The following is an 11192-nucleotide window of genomic DNA, read 5'->3' as shown; positions in this document are numbered from 1 at the left end:
TCCCTCCCAGCATAGACTTAATGGGCCAAATGGCCTCCTTCTCTATAAGTTCAGCCAGAATGGAATGTATCTCTGAGCAGAATATTAATGTGGGGCAGCACTTTGAAAGCATTTTAGAGAGTCCTTGGAACAGGGAATAGTTTTATCCTCCCTAGCCAAATGGCTCTGAATCCATTGCTACTGGCTGAAATCAGTTAATACAGTATGGAGTAGACACTGGGATCTTCCAGATCTCCTTACATCTGTTTAATATCATACAGGGAAGTGGATATATTAAACTACCAGGAGAGTTGCTTCAATATCAGGGGCTGTGAATGGAGCTGAACACTGAAAATTAGCAGCAAACAGTCCCACTCCTGATCTAATAAGTAAGGGAAGGTCACTGATGAGACAGTTGAATATGGTTGGCCTAAGGAAACAACCCAATGAACAGTCCTGGGGCTGCAATAATTGGCTCAACAACCACAAATCTTTTTTCAGGAATGATTTTCTCTCCAGTCCTTATTAATCTCAATTTTCCTCGCGCTTCTTGGCACCACAGTCAGTCGAATGCCGTCTTGATAACACCTCTGCTCTTGCCTCCCTAACTGGGTTAGCCAGCATTCCCGCTCCATTGCCTCTCCCTGGGGCTGCAGCGCATTGACGCTCTCCACATTCGATTGCCTCTGCCTGACCGTTAGCGCCGCCTTTCGGTCGCTTGGTGGCGCCGCGGGTGGCGGTCGCCGGGGTGGGGGGTGGTTTTGTATCACCTCCTCCTCCTCTGCCGCCCCTGCCCGGTGGGAGGGAAGAGCAGCGAGCTGGCCTTTTGTCCGCGGAGGAGGGGGGAGGGGGTAACAGAGTGGATGCGGCAGAGGAGCTCCCGCGCTGTGGAGGAGCGGCCGTTGGCGGGAGTTGGGGGGGGCGCGCGCGCAGCGAGTCCGGCGTCTCGCCGACCAGGAGGAGAAGCAACGGTAGCGGGCGGAGGAGGCCTGTGAGGGGGTGGGGGGCAGGGTTAGGGGGGAGGGAGGGCAGGGGAGAAGATAGTGCCGGGAAGCCGCGGGTCGGGTAGAGGAAGGGAAAGCCCAGCCGGCCGCCGGACGGGGAGAGAATGGCCAACGAGCTGGTGATACTCAACGTCTACGACATGGTGAGTGAAGTAGCGCCGGCCACCGGCACACCAGTTTACCGGGGCCCCATTAACTCCTCAGTGGTTAAGATCTCCTACTCATACTTGTACGTCTTTATGTTCATGTGCGTTTGTGTCTTGCAAATTACCTTTTCCCTGTTCCCCCTGCCTTATTCCATTGCTCTTAACATAAGCTAAATAAATTTAGGACAAAAAAAATGAAGTAGATCTCAAAACCCATTCAAACGCGTATATCTTTTTTATATAAATATATACACTAAATATGTTAAGTATATGTAAACGTATACACACATTGTACTTCTGAACCGAAAGGACCCAATTTGCCTTCACTAAATAGGACATTCATATCTGATTTGAGATTTTTATTTGTAACTTGGAAGTTGAATTCCTGTTTTTCGTAAACCAGTGATTTTTACAATTTGCTGCTCTTGATGCTTGGTACACGTTATTGTGGGATGACTTGTTCAAATAAAGGCATACACTCCTAACTTTACTTTTAAACTGTAAATGTATTTGTCAGTTGCAATGCAGTATATCATGAATTGGTTTGTGTGATAAAATCATTGTGGAAATCAAACTGAAGTGGAGACTTTCTAAACAAAGCTTTGCTTGAAGTTGAATGGTACTTTTTATTGCAAATTAATATGTTTCTTTTCTTAACTGGAAATTTGTTTGACTCATGCTGTTGACAAATTAGTCATAACATTTTGTGTCTTGATCATTTTTAGTTCTTGTTGATTAACTTGCATTTGATGCTTTTGTGAATGTTGAATATGATTAAAATAATCCATATTTCTTTCTACCCCTTTGGCATTACAAATGTATGTAAAGCCATCACCTTTACTGATCACTTCTGTAAATGTACCTGCTTTGTTAGCATGCGAAAGTCAAGGGGGAAGCATTCATGATGGGCTGAAGTCCCTAATGGGATAGTTTCACTTATTCTGCAAAGATTGGTCAATGGGATTGGTTCAGTGTTATGATGTATGTTTAACTTCAAGTCTAGAATGTCTCTTTTCCCCCCGCAAAGAAACATTGTCAAGTAAATGCTGGGGAAAGAATTGCTCCCACTTCTATGTTAAGCAACATTGTAAATACATTTGAAAAGAATGTTTTTGCTGCACATAGTGAACAGAGAAACTAATATTTCACAAAGATTGCATCAGTTTTAAAAGTCAATATTCATCAAATTGTAAGCCTTATTTTGTCCATGTATGTTTAGTGGGGTTGTTTGCTACAACAGAAAGGAGTTAAAGACATGACTTAGAAGTGTTTAATCATATTTTACTCTTAATTCACGTGGGCTGCTGGGGTGGGTGCTGTATCAAAGAGGAAGAACATTGTGTTCATGCCAGGTTTCAGTTATGATCTGGTTAGGGGTTGGAACTGCTTTAGTTGGAGGTAATTACCAATGTTTTGAGCTTTGATGGAATGGCTTTACTTGTGCTGCCCCCACGTATATTTTCTCTTCTAGTGTCCAGAAGGAATTCAGTTGGCATAGCACTTGAATGTCTTGAAACTTACATCAGTGACAGTGCAGCTGGTATACCATTTGAAGGGTCACTGACCCGAAACGTTAACTCTGCTTCTCTTTCCACAGATGCTGCCAGACCTGCTGAGTGGTTCCAGCATTTCTTGTTTTTATTTCAGATTTCCTGTTTTTATTTCAGATTTCCAGCATCCGCGGTATTTTGCTTTTACCATTTGTATGCATAGTTGACTTCATGGCAAGACTGCAAAATAAACAAGGTGGCAACCTCAATGTGGTTTGTTCTTTGTCAGAGCAAAATATCACTGGATGCAAACACAAAGCTGGCAGTGTTGATCATAGGCAGGCCCAGCAAGGGCAGTTTTTAGTTTGCTGCTGGGCAGGGCCTACAGCCTACCATGGACATGATGGGGAATCTAAGGCCACAATGGTAAAGTTGGATTGTGATTTGGGGGAAATGTACATGCAGAAGAACACACATGCACAGTTCTATCAAAATTAAGTTCTTGACTTGCAAATGTTAGTTTTGTGCCACTGCTGGTTTCAGAATCCAACTTGTGTGTACTTGGGCACCTTTGAGATTTGAAATGACATGTATCCAATCTAGTGTACAAATATCCTCTATAGGGACAATATTGAATTCTGTAGACATGGTAAGTATTTGGAGTTAAAACTGAAATATTTTAGTACTGTATATTAAACAGTTTGTGCAGCAAAATCATGTGCAAGTTAATACTGAAACAGTTTTTGCAAACTTCTGCATTAAGTGAAATGGAATGTGGTCAGGCAAACGCCTACCTGCCAAGACTGAGGCGCATATTATTTTGCCACTTGAACATTAAAACTTAAAAATTACAAACCCTGATTGGCAGGACATTTACATAGTACCAGACAATGTTGAAACAATGGGGTAATATAAAAGCAAAATACTGCGGATGCTGGAAATCTGAAATATAAACAAGAAATGCTGGAACCACTCAGCAGGTCTGGCAGCATCTGTGGAAAGAGAAGCAGAGTTAACGTTTCGGGTCAGTGACCCTTCATCGGAACTGGCAAATGTTAGAAAAGTCACAGGTTATAATCAAGTGAGGTGGGGGTGGGGCAAGAGATAACAAAGGAGGTCTAGATTGGACCAGGCCACATAGCTGACCAAAAGGTCATGGAGCAAAGGCAAACAATATGTTAATGGTGTGTTGAAAGACAAAGCATTAGTACAGATTAGTTGTTAATGCACTGAATATTGAACAGCAGCAAGTGCAAACCTGAAAAAAAACAGTGGGTAAGCAAACTGAACAAACTAAGATGAAATGAAATAAATGCAAAAAAAAAGATTGTAAAAAAGAATGTAAAAAAAAAGGAAGAAAAAATAACTAAAAATGAAAGTAAAATGGGGGGCTGTCATGCTCTGAAATTATTGAACTCAATGTTCAGTCCGGCAGGCTGTAATGTGCCTAATCAGTAAATGAGATGCTGTTCCTCGAGCTTGCGTTGATGTTCACTGGAACACTGCAGCAATCCCAGGACAGAGATGAGAGCAGGGGGAGTGTTGAAATGGCAAGCAACCGGAAGCTCAGGGTCCTGCTTGCGGACTGAGCGGAGATGTTCCGCAAAGCGGTCACCCAGTCTGCGCTTGGTCTCTCCAATGTAGAGGAGACCACACTGTGAGCAGCGAATACAGTATACTACATTGAAAGAAGTACAAGTAAATCGCTACTTCACCTGAAAGGAGTGTTTGGGGCCTGGGATAGTGAGGAGAGAGCAGGTAAATGGGCAGGTATTACACCTCCTGCGATTGCAGGGGAAGGTGCCATGGGACGGGGACGAGGTGGTAGGGGTAATGGAGGAGTGGACCAGGGTGTCACGGAGGGAACAATCCCTTCGGAATGCTGACGGGAAGGGAGGGGAAGATGCGACTGGTAGTGGCATCACGCTAGGTGGCGGAAGTGGCGGAGGATGATCCTTTGGATATGGAGGCTGGTGGGGTGAAAGGTGAGGACAAGGGGAACCTTGTCACGGTTCTGGGAGGGAGGGGAAGGGGTGAGGGGAATGGGCCGGACACGGTTGAGGGCCCTGTCAACCACAGTGGGGGGAAATCCTCAGTTGAGGAAAAAGGAGGTCATATCAGAAGCACCATCATGGAAGAAGGTAGCATCATCAGAGCAGATGCGTCGGAGACGGAGAAACTGGGAGAATGGAATCGAGTCCTTACAGGAGGTAGGGTGTGAAGAAGTGTAGTCGAGGTAGCTGTGGGAGTCGGTGGGCTTATAATGGATATTAGTTGACAACCTAACCCCAGAGATGGAGACAGAGCAGTCGAGGAAGGGAAGTGTCCGAGATGAACCATGTGAAAGGTGAGAGAAGGGTGGAAATTAAAAGCAAAGTTGATAAAGTTTTCCAGTTCGGGGCGGGAGCAGGAAACGGCACCGATACAGTCATCAATGTACTGGAAAAAGAGTTGGGGGAGGGGGCCTGAGTAGGACTGGAACAAAGAATGCTCGACATATCCCACAAAAAGACAGGCATAACTCGGACCCATGCGGGTACCTATAGCAACTCCTTTTACTTGAAGGAGTTGAAGGAGCAGTTGTTCAATGTGAGAACAAGTTCAGCCAGGCGGAGGAGGGTGGTGGTGGATGGGGACTGGTTGGGCCTCTGTTCCAGGAAGAAGTGGAGAGTCCTTAAACCATCCTGGTGGGGGATGGAGGTGTAGAGTGATTGAACGTCCATAGTGAAGAGGAGGCGGTTGGGACCAGGAAACTGGAAATTGTCAAAATGACGTAGGGTGTCAGAAGAGTCACGGATGTAGGTGGGAAGAGACTGGACCAGCGGAGAAAAGATAGTCTAGATAGGAAGAAATAAGTTCAGTGGGGCAGGAGCAGGCTGACACAATGGGTCTGCCGGGACAGTCCCGTTTGTGGATTTTGGGAAGGAGGTAGAAGCGGGCTATCCGGGGTTGTGTGACTATGAGGTTGGAAGCTGTAGAGGGAAGATCTCCAGAGGAGATGAGGTCAGTGACAGTCCTTTGGACCGTGGCTTGATGTTCGGTGGTGGGGTCATGGTCCAGAGGGAGGTAGGAAGAAGTGTATGAGTTGGCGTTGAGCTTCTGTAAGGTAGAGGTCGGTACGGCATACGACAACAGCACCAACCTTGTCTGCAGGTTTGATATATTATGTCGGGGTTAGACCTGAGAGAACGGAGTGCCTCAAGTTCAGAGGGGAACAGGTTAGCGTGAATGAGGGGGGCAGAGAAATTGAGACGACCAATGTCTCGCCGACAGTTTTCAACGAAGAGATCAAGAGCGGGTAAGAGGCCAGGGGGAGGGAGAATGCTGGAGGCGGGTGAATGGGTCTGCTGGTCGGGGGGAGGACTCCTGGTCAAAGAAGTGAGCCCGGAGGCGACGGAAGAAGAGCTCAACGTCATGCCGAGCACGAAATTCATTGAGGTGGAGGCGTAAGGGGATAAAACTGAGACCTTTGCTGAGTACCTTTGCTCAGCATCAGAGAGGGGGAGGTCAGAGGGTATAGTGAATACACGGCAAGGGGTCAGATCAGAAGGGGTGGGGTGGGGACTCAGCAGTTTCTCCAATACACAGAAGTGGTCAAACCAGTTCTAGTCACATGTCTAGCTGACTGGAGCTTTTGGATTTGAACTTCCAACAAAGGATGTTGAAAAGACTCTTCCATAGAAGGTGCTAGTCACATGACTAACCTGCTGAGCACCCTGGGAGCTTTTTGAATTTGAACTTCTCAACAGAAGGATTAGAGCAGAGAATGCTGTGTGCTCATGGATGAGAGCACCTCCTCGCCTGCCTGTCTGCTCATCTCTCGGAACTGAAACCATTGAAGACACGTGAAACTGAGAAGGGTTTGCAACGTAAACAAAGTTTTTTAAGAAGATTACTGGGCCCCAACGAATCACAAGACTATATCTTCAATCAAGGACTACAGTGAGCTCGAAACAGTAACAAGATATTGCCTCAAACTGTTCTACTTATCTTTTTTCTTCTCTTTTCTATTCCTGTGTGCATGCCAGTGTGAGCACGTTGTATATCTGTAGGCGTGCACCGTATTAAAGTTTTACAGTTTAATAAATTTTCTTTCTGCTCTAAACTAAAGAAAGCCTGTTTATGCTCAGTTATTTGACTGTTAATCAGAAACTGTGAACACATTCACAAAAAAGGGGCACTCAAAACAGTGTGTTTAAAAATAAGACCAGGTAAAGATAGCAAAAGACTTCTAGACATTGCTCACCTGGTCGTAACTTATTTTGCTACATCTACTTTTGCAAAACAATTACCATTTTATTCTTGAAGAGTAGTGGCTATGCTGTATCAAGAGTACATTCACCTTAAAAAAAAAAAAAAATTATGTAATTATTTCAATGCTTGAGTCACTAATTTGTTCTGTTAGGAATTTGTATAAAACCTGTTTTTTTTTGAATCCATGAAGGATCACCTTTTCATCGCCATGGATGAAATACTATGCACTCAATTAGCTGCATAATTCCTGTATTCATTAACATAACATGCATTCAGGTGTTGAACTTTTTTTTATTTTTAGAGATACAGTACTGAAATAGGCCCTTCAGCCCACTGAGTCTGTGCCAACCAACAACCACCCATTTATACTAATCCCATATTCCCTACCACATCCCCACCATTCTCCTACCACCTACCTATACTAGGGGCAATTTACAAAGACCAATTTACCTATCAACCTGCAAGTCTTTGGCTGTGGGAGGAAACCGGAGCACCCGGCGGAAGCCCACACGCTCATAGGGAGAACTTGCAAACTCTGCACAGGCAGTACCCAGAACTGAACCCGGGTCGCTGGAGCTGTGAGGCTGCGGTGCTAGCCACTGTGCCACCAGTCTTCAAATATATTCTGTAGTTTTATTTGAATGAATTCAGGACATAGGCAGTTGCAACGTATTGAAATTATTCTACATTAAAAATAGGATACAAGTTACTTGATTGAAACTGACTACAGGTTTATAATTAGTACAGTATTTTGGTTGGGTTCAGATTCTGTACCTGCTATATCAAGTGCTCTTTGTAATTCAGACCAGTTTTGGTAACTTTGTACTATATTTTTTAGCTTGGCAATAGTCGAGTGGATAAACAGTACCCCATGTGGCTAAGGACTAAAGGTCATATGAACATAGGAACAAGTATGAGTAGGCTATTTGGCCCCTTGAGCCTGCTCCACCATTCTAAAGATCATGGCTGATCTGTTTGGACTCCACTCCACTTTCCTACCCCAATACATTTTGACCCCCTTGTTTGTCAAGAATCTGTCTACTTCAGCCTTAAAAACATTCAATGACCCTGCCTCCACCACTCTCCAGGAAAGAGAGTTCCACAGACTCAGACCCTCAGAGAAATTTTCTCCATCTCTGTCTTAAATGGAAGACCCCTTATTTTTAAACTGTGCCCCCATGTTCTAGACTCCTTTCCCCCCCCCCCCCCCCCCCCCCATAAGAGGAAACATCCTTTCAACATCCACCCTGTCAAGTCCCCTCAGGATCTTATGTTTCAATAAGATCACTTCTCATCCTTCTAAACTCCATTGAATACAGATCCAACCTGACCAACCTTTCCTCATAAGATAACCCTTTCATCCCAGAAATCAGTCGAGTGAACCTTCTCTGCTTCCAATGCAATTATATCCTTTCTTAAGTAAGGAGACCAAAACTGTACACAATACTCTAGGTGTGGTCTCATCAATGCCCTGTACAACTGCAGCAAAACATCTTTACATTTTATATTTCTTTCAACATTCTGACCACAATCCCAGCTGAGGTCAATTAACTCAGCATGCAGAGTAAAACCTAGGACATGCAAGGGATTAGGAAGGCAAATGCAATATTGTCATTTATCGCAAGAGGAATGGAATATAAAAGAAAAAAATCTGAAGTTTATTATAGAACCAGTCATAACCAGTATTGAAGTAAAGCATAAGCACAGATTGAAAGTTCCCTTTTTACCTTCGTCCATCACACTCAAACACACACATATACACCGGTTAACCGGAAAAATAAAAGGGATTTTTGTTCAGATCTCTGTTAGCCAAAAAAAACTTGGGCTGAATACTTGCTCATTCTTGAAGAAAACAGAAGATGTGATATGTTGTGTTCCAAAACTAGCATAGAGTCTTGTCTTCGAGTACACGTGGATGGGTTGCTGGCATCTTTGAGAATAGTTCTTTTCGGGTGGTACTGAGAATTAATTTAGCCGGCTTTTCTTCAAAGACAGGAGATGAGATGATTTGGCACAGTGGACTTCTTGAGGTCTTTTAGAGAGATGCTGGGAAGCTGAGCTGGGTTGTGGTAGTCTTCCTTGGCAATTCTCCTCTTCTGCAGGCTTGACTCTTTAAACATTCAGCAATAATCTGACCTCTTCCTGTGTGACACTTTTTCAGGCTTGACTCTTTATCTCATTCCAGAAAGTAAACACTGGCAGTAAAACCTAAAGCTTGTAAGTTTGCTACTGCTCTCAGGTGTGCTGTGCTGCTCCTGGGCTAGTCCTGTCAAGGGGTGCACAACTGTCACTACTTCTCTGCAAACATCTTCCCCAGTGCCAGGGTTTCTGTTCTATTTCCAACTTGAGTCATGTGACAACCAGTAAACATTGTTACAAAACCAGTTCTTTCAGTGTCCTCTTGAGAAAACAAAACTGGTACAACATTTCTTGCAGTTTGACTATGAATTCCTCAAATATTTTACCAAAAAACAGAAGCACTTTCATAACAATACTGGCATCTGAATCCATGGTATATGCAGATAAAGGTTCTTTTGGAGAAGAAAATTCTGTAAAATTACAGTACATTTAAAAAGTCTTTCATGGAATCGAAAGTCACAGCACAGATGAGCATTGCAGCTTTCTGGATTATGCTGGTTCTAGCTCTTCAACTGGAGGTATCCAATGTGATCCCATTTCGCTGCCTTTCTCAAGTGTGACGATGAAAAAATACAAACTCAAACTGAAGAGTTATAATTGACTTTACTTTTGTATATTCAAGCATTGCCACGCTATCTGTTTAGGAGAAAGGGTGTCTAACTAGATTGAGAGGTATCCATTACACCCATGCTGAAACATTCCTGAATTGAATGGGTTCTACTGAAACAAAGAAGGTATGAAGTGGAAACTTCATAACTGTATTATTCTCATCATAAGCCATCGAGTGATCACCATGGGGAAGAGATCAAAGCATCTCCTACCAGAATCTGATGTGACAAACTTTTATCTTTTTAAAAGGCAGCTTTCAAGGCAAAGAGGGAGACACCCAGAAAAAAGCATCACCAAAAAGCTTGTCCAGCTAAGAGCTGAGAAAAAATTCAGCAAGCCAGCAGGGAAGGCACCCTGCTCTAAATTCTACATTTTCAACTTGTGCAGCTGTGGTCTTCTGACTTCAAACTGAACTTTCAACCAAGAGGGAAATCTACAAACAGTTCAGGCCTGCAACCAACAAAAACTTGACTTCCAAGGGAATTCAACTGGTTTACCATGAACCCCAAAACCTTGCCTCATTTGAAAACCGCTTACTCCTTTTCCTTTCTGTTGTGTGTGTGTGTATGCACTTGCAACAATTTTGGGATAAGGCAGTTTGCTCAATAAATAATCTGTTTTAAACCTACAAAACCTGTCACTGTCTGTTTATTTGACAAGTGAAACACAAAAGAGTTAAACCTTAGTAACAAAAACACAGCGGTCGGGTGGGAGTCGAGCAGTGGGAACCACCCACACCCCTCTTCACGTGGCTGTAACACTTCCCTTCCAAATAGTTGTTGAATTTTTCTTTTAATAATGGGAAAAGTAGCCTAGTGGTTATGCTACTGGAGTACTAATCCAGGAACATGAGTTCAAATCCCACAATGGCAACTGGGGAATTTAAATTCAGTTAATTAAATAAATCTGGGATAAAAAGCTGGTATCGTAATGGTGACCATGATACTACTGAATTGTCATAATTGCCCAGGTATGTCCTGTCCATAAAAAGCAGAACAGATCCAGTCCAGCCAATTACCATCCCATCAGTTTATTCTCACTCATAAGCAAAGTCTTGGAATGTATAGTCAACAGTGCCTAGGCCCAACAGTCTTGAGCTCCATCATCGATGCCATTCCCTGTATCCTAAGGATAAAATTAGGAATGTTTACTGATTGATTACACAGTCTTCAGTTCCTTTCACAGCTCCTCCGATATGAAGCGGTCTCTATCCATGTACAGCAAGATCTGTACAGCATTCAAACTTGAGCTCCTAAGTGACAGCAACTGTGTGGCGTGAATGTTACCAAGTAATGGCCATCTAACTACACACACCTGCCCCTACACTTAACATTACCTGAATCCCCCCACCATTGACATCCTGGGGGTCACCATTGACCAGAAACTTTCTCGAGGGCATTTAAGGATGGGTGGTAAATATAGCCGATGACATCCATATCCCATGAACGAATTTTTTAAAAAAAATTGTCTCAAATATAGACCAACTCATATGAATAAAATGAAGTGTTGAGGACTTGTGCTGCAATCAGATTGAACCACTTAATACAAAAGCAAAATACTGTGGATGCTGG

The 11192-nt window shown here is 43.5% G+C and overlaps 1 protein-coding gene across 1 annotated transcript in view; it reads left to right on the top strand.

Moving 5' to 3' along the window:
• Positions 1-992: 992 nt before the first annotated feature.
• The window catches only part of LOC137376591 (deubiquitinase DESI2), a 70116-nt gene continuing 59916 nt past the window's right edge, over positions 993-11192 (top strand). The window contains exon 1 of the mRNA XM_068045431.1: positions 993-1126. Within this exon, the coding sequence (XP_067901532.1) occupies positions 1088-1126 (39 nt within the window). The 5' untranslated portion in view covers positions 993-1087. The remainder of the gene's footprint in view (positions 1127-11192) is intronic.

The sequence above is a fragment of the Heterodontus francisci genome, chromosome 13 (genome assembly GCF_036365525.1).
Source record: "Heterodontus francisci isolate sHetFra1 chromosome 13, sHetFra1.hap1, whole genome shotgun sequence".
Taxonomy (NCBI): domain Eukaryota; kingdom Metazoa; phylum Chordata; class Chondrichthyes; order Heterodontiformes; family Heterodontidae; genus Heterodontus; species Heterodontus francisci.
The sequence above is the reverse complement of the archived record's forward strand: the minus strand, read 5'-3'. Positions and strand labels throughout refer to the sequence as shown.